Below are 20,506 nucleotides of genomic sequence, written 5' to 3' on the forward strand. Positions count from 1 at the left end.
GGCACAGAATGACATTTCTATTGCATTAGCCAGAACACATGATTTGGAGTTTATACTGACTTTAAGCTTACTATGGAAAGACAGATGGTATCTGATCCAGGGTAAGGTTTCTCAGAATAGTTAATCCATTAATATTTTGAGATAGAAATGAATCAGTAAATTTATACCAGATTATTACTTAGTGCTATGTGTCTACAAAATTTTGATCCAGTATCAATATCTCAAGTTTTTTATATACTCTATCACTAAACAACAGCCTTCATCAATAAGTCTCTGCACCTCATAATTTTGTGCGTTTAGGGGAAGTCCTTATAAGGGGCAACAGCTGCCTTAGAATTAGTACTGGGTAAGGTAGAAACAATTTAAAAAACCTTAGGGTATAGGTACTATTTAGTTTGATATTATTGCTCTTTAAAAGCCCACACTTGCATATGTCCTGCTCAACAGTGAGTTTTCTAATTATTAAACAAGTGGAAAAAATGGCAGCTTTGAGCATGGGCACATAGTCCAACTCTTATAATCTTCTAATCCAGCCATAAAATCCAACTATGAGCCACAATGTTTACAGTGAGAATGGCAAAAAGAAGAGGCCATCACATAATCACAGAATGGTAATGGCTGGAGGGGACCTCCAGAGATTCTCTATAGTCCAATCCCCTGCTAAAGCAGGTTCACCTAGATCAGGTCACACAGGAACATGTCCAGGTGGGTTTGGAAACCTTCACGGAAGGAGACTCCACACCCTCCCTGGGCAGCCTGTGCCAGGGCTCCCGCACCTGAACAGCAAAGAAGTTTCTCCTTGCATTAAAATGGAACTTCCTATGTTCTAGCTTGTGCCCATTACCTCTTGTCTTGACACTGAGTGGTACAGGAAAAAGATTTGCCCCAGTCAAATGACTATGATAGCCTGTTCTGCATTAGAGGCGAAAGGGCTGTTCAGAGAATAAATATGTACTGAATTTAGCTAGTTAGTAAGACTAATTGAGTAGAAATCACATTGCATGGTGGTCAGTCTTCAGTGATTTAACTGAAACAGGAACTAATGTCAAAGTGATATAAAAGTCCCTCTGAAGTTTGTGTACATTTTTTTTGATGGAGTACAAGTCAATATGTGATCAGGACGTAAAAGAAGAGGAGAAGCAAGTATTAACAACATTTCACTTCAACTTTTGACTTTATCATTTGAAACTTGTTGACTGGAGTTGAACAAGACCAAGGAAGGAATTGTATCCAACAAATCTTGACTCGGTTAGATAGAAGAAGCCTCATCTGGAAACTTCAAGATCATGGAGTAGATCTCCAGTACCATAAACAAGAAGGATAACTCCCTAGGATGTCATATATCTGAACAAGTTAGAAAGTGTTATTCAGAAAGTACAAATGAAATCCTGTTTCCCACTAATCATGATTCCTAGGTAAGGCTGAGAAATCCAGAATGGAGCTTTGAGAACTGAGGGTCAAATGAGAGGAAGTAACAGTAGACTTGTCTAGGCTTGCAGAGGCGTAAGTAACCATACTTCTGAACATCTGAACTTCATGCTACTCCCTGCAGCCTGCTTGTCACTGGCAAGGGGAACTCTTGCAAGATCCTAGCTGGAAGCTTCAACATTCTTTAAAACAGGCATATCAGGACTGAAAAGTATTTTTCATCACTGATGCAACTGATTACAGGAAACTGATAGACTTGTGCCTCCCCATAAAAATACTAATCAATAACAATCTCCAGCACTGACTATGCTTGTCTATGCTCTTTTCAGGTAAGTTATGTGGCTTGTCATAACATTCTGAACCTGTAATAGTGTACTCTGTACTACAACGGTTTGCTGGGACAGAGTAAATGGTCTGTGACTTCTCCACAACTGCAATTTGAAGTTTGATAGTAAAGATGCATAGTAATCTATCAGAAGTTAGGAGAGCTGATATGCTCCAGCGGTCCATTGTAGTCTTGGAGAGCTAAGTAACTAGTAGACGGAGATGCAGATTTGTGGAAGCAAAAGTTCTATTACCATTCTTTATGAACCCAAGAGACTTTGCAGAACACAGATGTTAAAGATACCACACAGTGAAAGTCCTAAATATAGACAGGTCCCAAACAATTTAGGGCTTGCCAGGTCACAACCACTACCCTGAAGCTTTGTAGGCTATCAATACGCAGCTGGAGCTGGTTCTCAGCATGAAACATTGCTTTATAAGAGGGTTGCCTCATTTTGCAGTTCTCACTTTAGCCTCTGAATAGTCTCAAGGAGCAGAGAACATTAACAGAGTCCGGTCTTTTGGTAATCTAAACCCTAACTCCTGTTTTGTTATTTATTCTTGTTTGAGCATTTAGTCATGTGGACTGATTAGCCAGCCCTGCTCTAAGCTCAATACTTCTGACCTCCAAGTTAATCAACAGGAATTTACTTTTACGCTGTTCTCAATCAAGCATGAACCCAAATTTTCTTCCTTGATTTAAGCATATGCTTAATTTTTGTTGTTTAATATGTCATTCTGACACTTTATAGAACTCCTGTAGTGTACTGCGATATACCTGCAAAAAGGCAGGTGTTAAAGATACTACATGAAGAGAAGAGAGAAAAAAAGTTTATCATAAAAACTGTCACCCACAACAGCATGTTTCTATGGTAATAGAGGGCTGCTTTGGGTTGTTATGGCAACTAAACCTTTAAATGCAATAGCATAAAACCAAAGCAAAAAAAAAAATCACAAAAATGGAGCTTCAGCACTGCTATTCTCAATTTTACAAATCTGCACTCCTACACCACACAAAGGCTAGACTGGGTGTTATAAGAAGAAAACCACTTGGTTTCATGGCAATGGGTGTGCAGACCTTTTGTACCAATTTCTTGGTACCAGAACTGCTGGTCCACAAGCAGAGCTCTAGCAACACAGAACAAAACAAATTAAAAAGTGGTAAAAATTAAAGGAGAACTAATTGCTGACTGCAACAAGTGGGGATGATACCTCCACTAACCATCTCACAGGAGGGACAGTCCAAAATCGCACTGATTTAAATGATGGGTTAGCTCCTCAAAGCTACTTTGTACTTCATTATTTCCTTGGCAAGATTTTTCTTAAGTCAGATGTTACTGCCAAAGAAATGCAGAAAAAATTTCTAGATACATACACTTGCTGCAATATAACTTCACAGAAATTTACTGTGATACATGACATTTTTATCTCAGATAGATTTCAAGATAAATAATCTGTACTAACTTGGGATGTGTTGCCACTTCTTCCTTTTCCTATTCTTTCCTTTCTGCTTGGTATCCTATATATTCACTCCCACTTTCCATCTCCATACTGTCTTCTCAATTATCTACCAGCTCTGCCTGTTTCAAATTATTTTGTTTAAAAGAATTATACATCTTCTAGTTCTGCAGAGGTGCCTCAAAACTTTTACTCCAGCAGTGTGTCCCTTTGCTGCCCTGCTTATATACTTCAGCCTTCATGCATGTCAGACCTGGCTAAGGTCACCCAACTCTTTCTACTTGTGACCCATATCAGGGGTCTGGAGTTAAAAGGAGAGCATATTTAGAGCTCCATCTATTCACATCTTTTTTTAGTCAGCCTATAAAAGAAGCCGTTAAGTTCAAAGCAGGAACCTTTATGTAAATCAGGGAATATAGGAGGTAGATTTCTTTATTATGTATGTCAGTGTCATCCTGTTCATTCCAAAGTTTTATAATGCTAGTTTGTACCAGCTGAGATGTGGTCTCTCAGGATTTTAGGACACCAGTGTAACAATATTCATGTCAGAATTTCTTAGTAGTATGAGAAAGCGCCCCAGTCTCCAAATATTGTAAAAATTGGTGCCAGTATTACTCTGAAGCATGTTGGCAAAAGGCCTGTAGACAGCCCTACAGAATGCCACTTGGCACCTGCAATGATCATATCCAAAAGCATGCAGGAAGGAAACATTACTACTGTCTATTAAACATAACTTGCAGGAAGATATGGTAATGCCGTTAATTAATCAAGTCCAGATGATCTTGAGCCAATTTCAGAGGTGATGTGCACTTCAGTAAGTTGCTGTGAGCATAAACTGGCAGATGTTTTGTGTTCACGATAGAAAAACAGTAGCATTAAGTCAGTCAAGGATGACTTTGTATGAGAAAAAGTATGATGGCTCACTTCAGAGTAGGACTTTGGTCTTGTCCAAAGTTACATGTCTTGGAAGGACAAAAGCACTAAGCATGTAAGTAGTTTCAAGGTTTCACTTAATTGTGCGAGTAGTTGATGGCTCTCAAGAAGCTCTTCTGCTGACCTGCTCAGTCCCAGCTCCAGAATCAGAGAACCATGGGAACCTGAAGCAGCTGATACAGGGCTCATCTTACACTGAAGAACCACTAAAAACATACCTAATTCTTTCTTTTAGGTTGAGGGTTCATACTTCTCTGATTCTCTAGATTGCATGGAAGAAGGAAATGTGTGAGGTTTATAGTACTTCTACAAAATTGGACTGATTACTGACTTCATTTACATGTCTGACTTTTAGTTCATGGAACTGTCCCCAGTTTTTGCTCATGGTGCATTTGTACATTACTTCAGTGCAGTTATGCAATAAATTGGTTGAATTTTGGACACTTTTGTGCAGAGATCAATACCATGTACTCATCCTGCTGATGGGACAATCATACCATTGACCTCTGGGCAATACATTCTACCTTCTGGCTTCAGCTTCCATATGCCACTTTATGCAAATCCATGTGCTATCAAGGACAGCATTACAGACATAATTTGCAGCATGAAACCAAAAAGGTGAAACCCTGGAAAAGAGCTTTGTAGTTGGAAGTGGGGCCATAAGTCCTTAAAAATACAGATTGCAAATGCAGAACAAGGTAGGCTCAGAGATTATGCATGGTTCAGAGGAGAAAACAGAGTATCATGTTATTACAATACATATCACAGAGGACTGTGAAAGGCCTATGTGCTTGATAGATTGCATGTGATTAGAATGAAGGCCTTAGGCATGGAAATGTATCTATTAAGTTTCATTCTTTCTTTTGTCCTAGTAATACAACCATTAAACCTTACAGTAAACTTCATTGGCTAGGTGAATGACCCGTATGTCTCATCTGCTCGGCTTTTTCACACGCACAGAAGTAAAATCATCATTACACATTATTAACTGGAATAACGGACAGGTTGCCACTCCCTCCATATTCACTGCCTGTTCATGCACTTGCTTGGCTTTACTGTCACCTGCGAAATACAGAGCAACTGGCCAGAGGGATGAGTACATGGGCTTAATTTGTGTGCTCCACCCAAGACTGGCAGCCATTTAGGTCTAGGGGTCTTTTTAATAGTCTAAAAAAACAACCACAAACCAAAAATAAACAAGTCATGAATTGATGAGGCAGAAATGCTGAATGTATCTGAGGAGAAGAATGTCTATAACTGCACAAGAAGATCAATAGAATGGAGGAGAAAATCTTCAAAATACTTGTTAGTGGATAGGAACTCCTGACTGATTTCTTCTTCTGAGTTGAGATGAGGGGATCCTTATTATTTTCCTCCTCAGTTTGTTCCAATCCTCTGTTCTCATAAGTTTTCATTTCACCACAGCCTACTGGAATCCCATTCCCAGAAACACACTTCTCCTCTGCAAAGAACAAACATGCAAAGCAGAATTGCTCCTTCTCCCAGTGTGTATCCTCTGGGAGCTGGATTTTCTAGCTTCTGGAAAGCCAGTTTCTGCTAGTCAAGGGAGAAGGGCACTTTGCTCCTCCGATGCTGTACTCTGCCCAGATTTCTCTCAATAAATATTTGCAAAGCAATTAAAACAGCTTAAGTCCATCCTCCACAGTTGGAGTACTTAAGATTAATAGAATTAAAGTCCTTTTAAATCCTGAAGAAAGAGCTCAGAGGAGACAGAAACTGTTTTTTGCTTTAAGGCTCTGTGAGTCATACAGTGTTTAGTTTGGATGTTTGATACATCATAGCATCTAAGCCAAGAAGCTGTAGAATGAGTGACAGGTTAACAAAGACTAGGGAAAAATAATGCAGAAGAAGCACTAGATTGATGTTGAGAAGGTAGAAAAAAAGCCCTCAAAATTGCATTGTTGCCAACAAGATTTTATTACAAATCTTGCAGTATGTGGTGGGTTTTTATTCTGAAAACTTCAGTTGTGGAATCAAAAGATGACAAAAGAGTATCAGCTTTCATTTTTAATTAAAGCATTCCTAGCTCCCATGGGAAAAAGCTTGAAAACATGACCAAAGGGTATCCCTTGGAAATAAAAATGGGAAAATAAAGAACTCAAATCTTTTATTTTATTTTACTTTATTTTAGAATTTCCCCCACCATGAGTTATACTCAATTTCTATGCACTATTGGCCTTTCACCTCTAAATATTTCTGCCTGGTGGCAGAAACAGACAAAGAACTATTCAGCTACAAAAAGAACTTCAGATGTTTGAGAATCTGCAGCCATTCTATTTTGGCAGCAATTCATAATCAGAATTTTCTGATTATGCCCCTTGTCACATTAAAACCCATAAACTGGAATGTGCACATGCTGATCTATATAATAAACTCTCTCCCCTGGAGCTCATTTACTGAGGTCAACTTTCTTACATACTGCCTCCTCAATAAAGTAATACATAGTAAAGCAAACTGCAATTAGTAAGAAAAAAAAAAAAACAAAAAAGGACTTCCAGACAGTCAAACAAATGCGGACAGAAATAAAACACACAGAATTATTAAGTCTTATCTCTTTGTTAGGTCCTTTCCTAATTAAAAATCAGCAAAATTAACCTCAAATCACTGTTAGGAACTTCTCTTTTTTTTCCCAAATATCCTAAATCATTGCTTTTTTGGCTCTTCATAAAGACAAATCAGCACTCACTCCTGTAGTTTCACACACAGATGATAACAACAGTATCATGAGACAGAGGAGCATGACACACCCCAACATTTCTCTCAGATTTAGCTAACAAATAGGATTCTGTATCAATGAAGCTTTAAAGCTTCTGCAGCAGAAAAGAAGAAAACACTGTGATATAACAATCAGGAATAGAAAATCTTAAGCAGATAGAGTCTCCACAGGGCCCGTTTCAAAGAGAAAATGTATTTCATTTGTGGAATCACCCTAGGATGAGCTATGTACTGTAGTCTGACCATTAAACACTTACACAAGTCTTTCAGAAACTAACAGATGTTCCTTTTACGAGCAAAGACAAGTGCCATTCGGCCTTTTTAGACACCTATAAAAATTCAGATAATTTTAAGCTATTTTAATAGCTGCCTGACAATTTTATTAATGCACTTTTCTACAATGTGATTCTGTTTCCTTCACAAAAAGACTGACTCATACCATGGATTTTTACATGCACTAAGGTGCATGTTGCGAATGCCTTCCTCTCGACTAGGAAGAAAATAAACCCTATTGTACTGACCAGAAGGAACAGAAAGATCTCTGCAGGATTTAACACAAACAATGTGTCAGCCTGCAGAGATCCTGTCTCAAAATGATTCGCGGAAGCTTTAATGATTTACTCAGTCTAAACTGACAGACTGAACTACAGAACCTGCCCAGAATCAATTCTATGGCTCAAATCCTGGCTTCAGCCATAGGTGACAATGAATTAAACAATTTAATCTTGGCAACAACTGAACATCATCACAAGTACAGCATTCATTAAAAAGTAGAGTCTTTGCACAAGAAGATCCTAGGTCTCTGACAGGTATAGTCTATTAAAATGGAGCTTCATTGACAGAACTAAATTCAGGGAAATTTATACAGCACCTGCTGACTCTTCCTGACTCTCACTGGTGCCATCAGCATCTCACTTTCTGGCACGCTAAATTCACACACAAATGAAATGTTATGCATGCATTTGATATTACAACCTTACACATAATAGTTCTTGTAGGAATATCATTACTAAACCACCTACACAAGATGTTGAATACTGAGAAGGTTGTAGTTTTTTGTTTGTTCTTTTTCCTGAAGAAGCTGCAAAAATAGCATGAACATAGATTGTTGAAAAGCAGTATGCCAAAGCATCCACATACTGAGTGTTTGCAAATTTTAAGTTTGGGATTGACTATGTGCCAATCCCTCTTCAGCTGTGGGCACTTGATCCTGACCAAAATCACTGTTGACCTTTTCTGGTATTTATGATGTCAGTATGGATTTTTATCATTGTTTGAGCTCCTGACACAAAGCAAACAGCTTCTATAACTTGTTTTTATTCATGCAATGTATGATTATGGGAATCTCTGTCTTTCTATCAGCTTGCCATTTCTTCTTGGTTAGTTAGGGTAGGTGAATCTGCCTTATTGCCTTCATTAGCTTTCCAGAAAAGACTCACTTGCACAGATGAAATCTAATCGTAGCTTATATTCTCTGGATGATTTAATGTACCAAGTAGAGTTATTTGAAATACACTAGTTATATACTATCCAGTCTCTATTGTTTAAAAGAATTTAATATTGCTGAGGCGATCAGCTCTGGTGAAGATGTGTTTCACAGGGAGTGGGGGATCATGGCGTGCAGGGGAGGTTTCCAGAGGAGCACAAAGACCCATCAGCTCTCATGAGAGAGAGCAGATGACGAGGCACAGTCAGGGCCAGGGGTAATAGTGGCCACCGCTTCTCCCACAAAAAGCAGCCCTAAGGAGTGTCAGCAACTAGGCTGGGCAAACAGGTTGTGGCACAACACTTTGCATGGGACATTCCACTAGCTGAGTGGAGAGATAAAGTCCACGTAACTCAGCAACTGGGCACCACACTGTATCCATCTGCACAGGTCAAGGCTGAATGGTGGGCACTCATCCAAGAGCGAAGACTGCTGCTCTGGCCAGGCCATCTGCACCATCTGCCCCAGGGGCGGCAGCCAGGGGTTCAGCTAGTTAGACCATGGGACTCACTTTGAGAAACCTGGTCTACTGGGGGTTGATGCAGTCTATCTGTTAGAGAAGGGCAAGAGCATCTTCAGTCACAGGCTTGTCAAGCTGACAAAGAGGGCTTTAAACTAATGTTGCTGGGGGAGGAGAAACTCAGTCTATCCCACTGCTATCAGTTTGATGCCAGTGCCAGCAAGAAATGGTCAGATGCTCATGAAGAGCATGCTTATCATCAGGAGATACTCATGGGGGGCTTAGATCACCCTAATGTCTGTTGGAGGGACAACACAGCAGGGCACAAACAATCCACTGATAATTTCCCTCTCCAAGTGACAGAGAAGCCAATGAAGAGAGGTGCTGTGCTGGACCTTGTTCTCACAAACAAGGAAAGCTTGGTGGAGAATATGAAGCTTGAAGGCAGCCTTGGCTGGGGCCTACAAGAAGACTGGAGAGGGAACTTTTTACAAGGGCATGTGCTGATCGACAAAGGGTAATGGCTTTAAACTGAAAGAGGGGAAATTCAGATTAGAGATAAGGAAGAAATTCTCCACTGTGAGGGTGGTGAGGCACTGGAACAGGCTGCCCGGAGAGGTTGTGGATGCCCCCTTCCTGGAAGTGTTCAAGGACAGGTTGGGTGGGGCTTTGAGAAACCTGGTCTAGCAGAAAGTGTCCCCATCCAAGGTAAGGGGGTTGGGACTAGATAATCTTTAAGGTCTCAAATCATTCTGTGATTCTATAAAAGCCTTGGTCATATTAGCTAGATGGATTATGAGACTAACATGTAGTAGGATATCTCTGTTCAATATAGCCTTTGAGTTAGTACATTTGCTTAGAAATACCACAATGCCCCTAGATGTGGCATTAAACTTAACACACTGGTATCTACAGGGATCACTGAGGTCTCATTTCTGGGCCTCATTGGTGACTCATACATAGCAATGACCTAACAGAAAAAGGTAGACAGAAGAACTGTCACCTGACACTAAGTAAAGCACAAAGATGATTTCTTATGTACAGCACTCGGCACAAAGAAGCTGTGGTCCTGACCAGAACTGCAACTTGTAGTACAAATAATTATGATGTCTATTACAGTCAGGTCCCCAAAGAGTTTGCAATACCATTTACAATGAATGCTCTTGATAATCCATATTTATCACACAGTTAAAGTAAAAATCAGAGGTTTATAAAAAAAGAACCCACATTTCAGTACCAAAAGTTTGGGTGACCAAGAATAATAAAACAATCAGCTGATGTGGCCTTTAAAAGAACTTTAAGATTGATGGCAGAGAGCATAAGTTTGGGCTGGTTCGTGTATCAGAAGAATTCACACAATTTCTGCAATAAAAGCATATTAGTTACACTAATCCTTGCTGTCTGAAACACTCTGCAGCTCTCCACCCATGAAACCATATGATCTACAGTCCCACTCTTCTGCCCTTAGGCTAGATGCTTTCTCAAGTTTAGAACTGTCAAGACCATTGAAAGATGAATAGAAAACATAATCAGAGTCGACTAAGTCACAGAAAACATGCATGACAGGTTATCTTCAGCAGGCTGGCTGCAGAGTCACACCTTTGAAGTCACTACTTTGGAGGTACAGGTCTGTCCTAGAGAAACTGACTGCTTATCTTTGAGAGGGCAAGAGAGAATGAGGTTAAAGCAGAAATGTCTAAATCCCAGATGAAAAGCTGGATTTGACTCTTGAAATTTAAGTTATTGGTTCACAAAGACATATTTTTGCATAGAAATTGAAGCTTGCATATAAAAGAAATAACAAGTATAAAAGCCCTAGTAACTGCTAAATGAAACTTTTAAAGGTTACACTGTTTGTGGTGCTGTTTCAGGCTACCAGAGAGAGGTGTGAATTTCTCCCAAAGCCTAATAGGTTGCCCCACCAAAGAAGAGATTTTCAAATAAAATCACATCTGTATAGCTCTAATTAGTGCACCCAGCTACAAAAGAGTTGGATCACTTATTATGAGAGTGTATGCAATGAGCTTATGAGAAAAGGGTAGAAGAGAATAATTTACAAAGGAATCTTACTTTCCTCTTTCCATCTACAGAGTGAGTGTTATAGTAGTTTTACCATTAAAAAAATTAAGTTACTATGTAAGAGTTCAGAAACTCTTAAAATGACTGTAAGAAACTCTGAAGAACAAGGACACCGGGTATTGCAGGTACTATTTAAAACATAATGGGGGCCTTTCTGCACAGCACATTGGACTTGGTTTAACTGCAAGATAATCCTGAATCTGAGTTTCTTCCAAGTATGGTGTCCTAGAAAAAAGGAATCTGAGCTACTGGTGTGTCTCTGGAACTACTTTTGTTGGGAAGAAAAGACTTCATGGGCACAGGAAGAATTGCAGACTCTAGGACTTTCTCTCACTTGTAGCTGTAATTTGGAAGAGTCTGTGCTGGTCTGTCTTACTGGTTATCTTGCATTACCCTGCAGAAGGAAGCTCTTGTCTTTCCTATGCTAATGTGAAAAAATCTTTAAAAATTTATAATGGTCACTTCTAGTCAACAATTGTTTGTTTGAACATTTCTAGAAGAGCAACCTGTGGGTCTAAGGCTCCACGCTGGGGTTGGGTACAGTGTCAGGTTCCTTTGGAAAACAGAATTTCCCTTCACAGGAGTTTTATGTCCTTTTTGTTTAAGTAATATTTCAAAAAGCACACAAGATTGTCCCCAAAAATTCCTCATAAATTTCCTTGAAGATTCTGTGGGAGAAACAAGGAGGGCATAAAAACATTAGTTTAAAAACAGATTCTTTAAAGTTGAAGCTAATGACATGAGACATTCTTTGACTCTTTTGTAACACTGTCAGGAGAAATAAAAAGATACTGAAGATAAATTGAGAATCAGCATATTATCTAAACCAATCTTTTACAAAGTAGCAGAAGAGCTAAAGTTTTTTTCTAAATTATTTGCGCTTGCTTTCCAGAATGATCTATTTCCTTTTTGAGTCATAGAATCATTTGGTTTCATTAAAGATCTTTGAGTCCAACCATTAACCCAGCACTACCACGTCTGCCACCACAAAATCTGGTCTCTAAGGGCCTCATCTACATATCTTTGAAATATCTCCAGAGACAGTGACTTCACCAGCAACATGGGAAGCCCATTCCAGTGTTTTACAGCACCTTCAGCGAATAAATTTTTCCCAATATCTAATCAAAACCTCCCCTGGTTAAACTTGGGGCCATTTCCTTTTGCCCTATTGACTGTTACTTGGGGGAAGAGACCAACACCCACTTCACTATAGTCTCCTTTCAGGCAGTTGTAGAGTGATAAGGTCTCCTCTCAGCCTCCTTTTCTCCAGACTAACCAACCATAGTTCCCTTAGATGCTCCCCATAAAACTTTTTCTCCAAATCTTTCACCAGCTTAATTGTCCATCTCTGGACATGCTCCAGCATCCCAATGTCCTTCTTGTAGTGAGAGACCCAAAACTGGACACAGTATTCAAGGTGTGGCCTCACCAGTGCTGAGTATGGGGAGTCAGTCCCTTCCTTGGTGCTGCTGACTGCACTATTTCTGATACAAGCCTGTATGCCATTGACTGCCTTGGCAATTTAGGCAAACTGTTTTCTGTCTATTTTTTTCAATCAGGCCTGCCTCTGTGCCATATTCCTTTCTTTACAAGCAGTCCTTATGCTTGATTTGTTTCCCCAGTAAAAAGCAAGGGACTCATTGAAACTATGGCAGAAAACATAAGCAAGGAGATGATCCCCTTCAGTGTCTCAATTCAGATTTTGCTATCTCTAACTGTGTAGTGCTCTATCCCTAAGTTCAGTTTAAACACATTTCTTTACCTGCTACATCATGTTAATACACCATATTCAGTAAAATATTACTATTAATAGGGTACTAGCAGAGCATTAGTCCTTATCCATACATTTATGTAAATTATGATTGTCAAGGGATATGTTTACATGAAACTTCAGATTCAGTGTAGGGAAAGGCTTAGTGAAGAGGTTTGAACAACACCTGAAGAAGAAGAAAAACTAATTTCCTTAATGAATCAAGTTTGTGAATAGTTCTGTTAAATAAGAAAGTGATTGCTTTTGGCTTGATGAAGGGACAGGAAACATGAACAGAGAGGAAAGCGCTAGAACTCAGTCCTTGACTGTAGAGCTGAAGATAATAGGTCCTGCCCATTAACTGGGTACTGGGAAAGGCAAAAAGGCCTTGTGGATTTCAGTATGGGATAAGTACAGTAAATATGCTCTCTTTTCTGTTTCCTTTCTAATGGAATGGTGTATTTTGGCTTCAGTAAATAAATACTCCCATTCTCTTAGGCTGATTTTACTTGAGATGATTTAAAGAGATGATGACATGCATCAAGGTTACACTTTTACAGGCCTGTATACCTTCAAACCAGCATACTGTAATATCTCTTCACTTACAAGCACTGCAATACCTATTCTGAGGGCAACAAGAGAACAAGAGGGCACGTCTCTACTCTGAAAATCTAGCAACATTTAATTAAACAGGTTTAGCAGTCTGTTAGCCAGCACAGTGCTCTGCTTTGTGATAAGGTAGCAGGAAACGTTTTTTGTGATCATCTCCTTGCACAGTGACTCTGACAGACTCCTTTCTTGATCAGACTCTCAAAGAAGTTTTAAATTAACTGTGGGAAACGGGGATAGGTAGGGAAAACTACTTTAGGGGGATACTTCAAATCCAGAATCTGTATCAGTTCCTTAAGAGAAGCAAGCAGTGACTCATGTCTATTCACATGTATAACTCTACCTCCTCCCTGGTCCAAGTATGATCCTAACTTCATTACTTTTCAGTGGTAACATGGACAAGTTACATTGAAAGTAATAATTAGGTTTCATTAATATAAAGTAATATAAAAGAAGTTCTTCCAAGTATTGCATATCAACAGGTACATAAATAGTACATCTCACATAATTCTTTACCATCCACTGTATTGTCTAGCTCTTGCATGTCTCAAATAATTAGACCAATAAAACAAACTACATAAGATAATAACCATCATCAATCATTCTATACAAAACATTATTGAGGAAAGAGCTCACAAATACAACAATTATATTCAAATACTGAAAAGTAAAAAAGTGAAAACATTCATCAAATCTCAGTCATTTTTCCCTTGCTATACCATTTGCTTTATGGTTCTCCCTCCCCCTCAATAAAGACAGTAAAAAAACCCAGTAGAATACCTTTGAACTTGTGAAAGACGGCCCATAGCTCAGCAATGTCAGTGGCAAATGTTATGTCTGTGTCCAAGACAATGACCCGCTCAAGATTGGAAGGTAGAGTCTTAGTCAGAACCAACTTCATCAGCCCGTAAATCCCAGAGTAGTGTTTGTTGGGGATCCAAGACACTTCCGACTGACAGGAAATGGGAAGTGGGAAAGAGGGAGAAAAAGATAATCTTCATTAGAAACTCTTCCTGACACTAGTTTCCTGTAATAGTGGAAGAACTCTGAGGTGGAAACAGTCATCTAAAATCCTGCTTTTAAATTAACTTCTGAAGCTCTGAAATATGCTAAAGTTTCTAAAAGCTTGAAAAAAAAGTTCTTTCAGGCAACCACTTTACACAATATAATTAAAATTACTTGAGCCTTTCCAACCTTGTACAATCCATTCTGAGACATCCATGTATCCTGAGAAAATGAAAACAAATTTAAACTTTGGGTGTATTGTACACTGCTTTCGTTTTCAAAAAACAAAAACTTTTGTGTTCACCATTCTCAGAATTTTCTGACTCTGAAGTAGATGTAACAAACACAATTCTTTTCCTTTTATTTCTTAAAGACTTTGATTTAAATTTTAATTTAAAAAGGTAAGTCAGTTAGAACAATGGGCCAGAAAATTAAAAAAAAAATGGTTTCTTACAAAGCAAATTTTCCTTAATCTTTAACTTATAACTATTGACATCACACAGACATGCTCAACATGTGCAAACTTTTTTACCCACAATTTTTCTGTTATATATTGAAGAAGGAATGTCAAGCATTTACATTTCTTCAGTTAAGGGCTACACAAAACATTTCTACAGCTTCTAAAATAAGTTGGGAGAATAAACAGTATTTCAATGTGCTACTGTTCCACAAGCTACATTTATTTTTCTTTTTGTGAGACTCAAGTTCCGAAATATTGAGACACTGCTGAAAAAGGATTTTTTTTTTAAAGTTCAGAAAGTTTAGACACTTCTTAGAAGTTCCTATTGGCCCATCTTAAACTCCTCTTCTTTAATGTTTTAAAAGGTATGCACTACAACACCCAGATTTTAAGTTTTCCCATTAGCTTCAATTAGTATTTTGTCTACAGAAGACTTGAGTGAGACAGATTTCAGGATATGTCCTGGCATATTATACTTTGGAGAAAGTAGGCAGAAACTAAGTGCATTCATAAAACTGAGAAGATTTATTCTGTTGTTTAACTGTCTCATATCTATTTACTGGCATTGTAAAGTTTATTATGTGAAAAAGCTTTTTCACAGAAGAGCTCATTTCCTCCAAAACCCTTCAAGAAAACCTTCCTGTAAGACAATGAATTCCTAAACTTTATTTGGAAGTTGGAAGAGTGGTTGAAGAAAGGTTAATAACAGCTGTTTAGAGCACATTTCTTTTCTTAATATAAAGTAATGAGGCTCCTGATGATGTAAGCTGACCTGCTCTTTTCCCTTTAAAATGGCACACAACTTTCTTCTGTATTCTCAGGGTTCATGTGCGGGGGAAGAGCTTCACCCCATTGCTAAGTTCACTAAAAAAACTGAGGGTAGTAAATTAAATCTTTAAGGAGAACGGCAAAGTTTTAAGGGGAAAGGCAGGAAGCCAAGGTTATCTTAAAACAACCTCGAAACAGAAAGTGCAAACTGATGTGTGACATTTTTGTTTGTTTTTTTTTAAGGCACCTCATCCTAGTAACTCATTTGTGAGCATATAAGTCTCATGTAACCATTTGCAAATACAATCTATCTGGCATTGATATCTATGTCATCTACACCTGTCTATGTATTATTTACTTATGCCTTCTGTAGGATTCGCACTGTAGAATGCCTGAAGTAATCCAAGCAAGAATTGCTAGGACTTCGGTATAAACCACTATGAAAGAAATCAAAGAGAGAAGTAAAACACAGTATGGTTTAACTAAGGGGTCTAAAAACCCACCATTCTTATTTCATTCTTTCTTGCTTTCTCTCTCTGTAATTTGTATGGTGCTTAGAAGAGAAACCTCCTTTCTGTCTCCCAGATGAATTCCAATATGAAGTCTCTAGTTACATAAAATAAACTTTGATGCTCCCCAAAAATGTCTTCCATGTGCGTAAGAGAGAAAATTTCAAATCCATAAAAACTCCAGTTACTTGTCCTAGTTTTGCCACGTGATGGCCCCAGGAATGGATCATTGCATCAAGGTTTCAGCAAAGCAGTATTTACCCCCAGACTCTGCATACCATTTCAAACCTGCCACTTGATATGCTTGTCAGCTCTTCAGTGATACTAAAACAGTAAAAAGAGTTAAAGTAATTTTACCAATTTGAGTTTGCTTTTATCATTATCAATTCCTATGTTATTAATTTTGGGTGGCATATCCTTCAGTTTATTAGTCCAAAAGTAATATTCACAGAATCACAGAATGGTAGGGGTTGGAAGGGACCTTTAGAGATCATCCAGTCCAACCTCCTGCTGAAACAGGTCCATCTAGATTAGGTCACACAGAAACACATCCAGGCAGGTTTTGGAGGTTTTTTTCATCCCATTACCCCTTATCCTGTTGCTAGATACCATAGAAAAAAGGGATGCCTCGATCTCCTGACATCCACCCTTTACATATTTTTAAATATTAAAGAGATCCCCTCTTTCAGTCCCCTCTTCTCCAGATTAAACAGCGCCAGTTCCCTCAGCCTTTCCTCATAAGAAAGATGCTCCAGTCCCCTAATCATCTTGGTGGCCCTGCACTGGACCCTCTCGAGCAGTTCCTTGTCTTTCTTGAGCTGGTGAGTCCAGAGCTGCACCGGACTCCAGATGAGGCCTCACCAAGGCAGAGTAGAAGGGGAGAAGAACCAAAGTGTTACTTGATCACTTGTGACAGGAATTTGTCATCAACATTCTGTAGGAACTTCCTGGACTGTGTGGACTTGGCTGAGTGGCTTTGCCCACAGATATCAGGGTGGTTGAAGTCCCACATGAAGACCAGGGATTGTGATTGTGAGGCAGCTCTCAGCTGTTTGTAAAGGCCTCATCCACTTTCTTCTCCTGATCAGGTGGCCTGTAGCAAACTCCCACATCAGCATCACCCCGGCCCTTAATTTTCACCCACAGACATTCAACTCGTCCCTCATCCCCACCCAGGCAGAGCTCAGTGCACTCTAATTGCTCTTTTGCATGGAGAGCAACTCCACCTCCTTGCTTCATTGGCCCGTCTTTCCTAAACAATATATATTGCTCCAGAATAAATCCTAATATGGTTATTCAAATAAGCCTAATAAGGCAGGGGTTCAGATGTTGCATGAATAGCCTAAGACAAGCTGCGAGGGTAAAGGCTGATGGAAAGTAAATCACCTTCAAAAGTTGTTACAATCTTTTCTCTCAGGATTCACAATATCTAACACCACTACCATGTGTCACTGCAGGGGGGAGATCCTTGCCCTGCAGTTCCTCTTAGTCTGGCACACAGAAGCCAAAAGCCTGCCATTTTGAAGCCTGATGTCTGAAAGGACTGCTTTTAAAAATGGAAGGAGCAGTCACTAGTCCAAGTGGTCAATCACAACTGGCTAGAATGTGTTTGATTTTAGCATATATTGAACCTTGAGCTGTCAATTGGGTCAACATATTAAGTTTTCTCTTCTCTGATGCACAGTTGGTTAAAACAGAAACAGGGGTCCTAATTAGTCCACAGCATAATTTCTTCATGGCTTTTCTATTTATGAATAATGTAATCATTCCAAATTCATGCCAAGGAAAACTCCTGATGATACACAACAGCACTGGGAAGGCTCACTCTTGAGTATTACATATGGTCTTACTAAAGGAAATACAAGAACACTATAGTTGAATAAGAAGTGCCAGTTTGAGATAAAGGTGCCCAAAGCACAAATTCTGCAACCTCCAAGCTGTCCACTTTGACATAACTGGTAACATTTACCCATTTAATTTATCTAAATATTGTCTAAACATTTTCTGTAAGTCTTAATAGGTTAAAATGGTCCATATATGGAATATTTGCGAATTATGTGCTTTACAAGCTAGATTAGAGTTGCCTTCAGAGAACAAATATTCGTAGAAGATATGGCAGGAATAGGAAAAAAAAGAGTTAGTAAAAAAAGAAAGTGAAACAAAATAATGTGACATACTTTGCCATTTGTATAATTCTCAGTTCATTGGAAATAGCACTCCTTGCATCTCTAGCTCTCAAGACCTGGATTTTTATTGATGAGAGGAGATAAAAGTATTTCGCTGCTGCTGACAGTGATCCTTTTAAGTAAGCTAAGTGAAATAGTATCTTCTCAGTACAAATCTTTCTTCAGAACCATCTTTATTCTTTACATAATTGAAGACTGAAAATACACTAAATTATCTAAATTATTTGGTGCTTTGGCTATGAATAAAGAAATTATATGCCCATGAGTCTTCCAGTGAATACTTTACAAGAAAGCTGACTTCCTTAACTATGCTCTATCTCTGGGAAAAGCTGGTTAAAACACAGTGGCTGTACACAGCCTAACTCAGCTTTTTCACAGTTGCTACCACTGTAGAAATGTTCATTTGAGTTAGCAGAAGTGTCATTTTTAAGGAGAGAAGCCCAATATAGACATACAGCTTAAAATCAAACCTCCCTGTTTCTATGATGGAGAGAAGGGAAAACTGTGGCTCCTCTCTTTATGCATGAATTGTAGAGTGACCACATTCCCAAGTATTTAGTTATTTTTATTTTTAAAAACACTTGAGTCTTGTTGCCCATGCATTGAGATCAAAGAGCATAACTCTTCTACCAAGTTATCACAAATATATTCAGATAAACTTCAACTCTTATACTGTACTTCTTTAGGGAATCATAGCGATTTATTTTTTTCCCTCCCCCTAAGTATACTACTTCTTTCCCCACAAAAAGGTAATGGGTAAATTTGCCCAGGCTTCCCAGGTGAATACTGCTTCTGTTCCGTAGCTGTAAGTGAAATCTGTACATGGACAAGTATCTTGAGCCTTTTTGAAAGGGATGGAGCCTAGGTTTTGTAGACTTTGCAGATCTCAAAATTTGGAAAATGCTACCAACATCAATAGGATGACAGCAGGAACAGTCACCAACAGGAAAGGACAAACAACTTATAGGTGCCTGTATGGTGTCAAATCAAAAGCCCGTTGTTCTCAGTATCTGACATCTGATAAGAGGATGGTGGCAGGTGCATACTGAAGATTATAAAACCACAGATATTCGAAAGCAATACCATTCCCATATATACTTCCATCCTCTGGCAATTTACACTAAATTTAGGAGGTAGAGATGGTATTTTTTTTTTTTTTTTTGTTAACAGCTTTTGATGAATTTTTCATCTGTGAATTTGGTTAATTTTTGAAGTCCTGTATATTTTTAACAACCACAGCATCCTGCAGCAAAGAGTACCACAGCTTACTGAGAACTCCTATTTGTTTGCAGCAAGCTATTAAGCTATATAATTTGGATCACTTTTGTTTTTACAGAACTACCAGAAAAGCAAACCCCTTTCCCTGAGTAGTCAGGGATAATTCAGAATCCACCGCTCTACATGTAAAGCTAAGACTCCCTTTTATCATATGTCTTACTCTGCATTTATTAACAGCTGCCACCCAATCCTCACTGGGTTAAAGACATAGAAAACAGCTCCAAGAAAGACAAATATGGGAAGAAGGGTTCAGGGATGGGTGCCAGTCATGAGCACAAGTGTGGAAAAGAACAGTCACGTGCTCTAGTTGAGCAAGGAGAAAAATGCCCTTTGAAGTTACATGTCAGGATGAGATAGTTTTGCATTTCCTAAAAGCCCATTAATTACATTAAATTATTATTATTTCTATTTAAACCATGTGCTCTTAAAGGTCATCAGTCTTACAGGCTAAGATGCTTTGTTTGCAAATATGATTTTGCTGCGCTCACCCTTTCCTTTGCTACTTTACTAAAATTGTGATAAACACAGCAGTAAGGTGAATCAGAAGAAAGGAGAAAATGTATTTGCTGTCTTACCTTAGTGCTGGTTTATACACACACATACTAGGGCATAAAAATAGTAGCCATCATAGAAGCAGGGACAGCCAAATTAAGATTCTATGGGATTGCACATGTTTCTCCTATTACTTACCATCTTCACTGAAGTACTAGAGGTTGATAGAAAACCGAACCACCTGGCTTGCTATGTGCTTCTTGGTTTGGGAGAGGCTCTACAACGGTACTATTAAACAAAGCACTCACAAGCTTTAGCTGGACAACTACATAAACCTGAGAATGATTTTCCCTTCCAAATGCAGTCTTTCCCCATTTAACCAGATCTGATTATCACTCAATTAGAAGAAAATCTACCCTGGATTTTCTTGATGAATAGGTTGCAGTCCACACCGCATCACAGAATGACTGAAGTTGGAAGGGACCTCTGGAGGTCATCTGGTCCAACCTTCCCCTGCTCAAGCAGTGATACCTACAGCTGCATGC

The 20,506-nt window shown here is 38.8% G+C and overlaps 1 protein-coding gene across 2 annotated transcripts in view; it reads right to left on the reverse strand.

Moving 5' to 3' along the window:
• LARGE1 (LARGE xylosyl- and glucuronyltransferase 1) overlaps window positions 1–20,506 on the reverse strand; it is a 297,579-nt gene that overhangs the window by 95,462 nt on the left and 181,611 nt on the right. For both annotated transcript variants that reach the window (XM_062011860.1, XM_062011868.1), the window contains exon 7: window positions 14,044–14,215. In XM_062011860.1, the coding sequence (XP_061867844.1) occupies window positions 14,044–14,215 (172 nt within the window). The remainder of the gene's footprint in view (window positions 1–14,043; window positions 14,216–20,506) is intronic.

Source organism: Colius striatus, chromosome 1 (genome assembly GCF_028858725.1).
Source record: "Colius striatus isolate bColStr4 chromosome 1, bColStr4.1.hap1, whole genome shotgun sequence".
Lineage (NCBI taxonomy): Eukaryota > Metazoa > Chordata > Aves > Coliiformes > Coliidae > Colius > Colius striatus.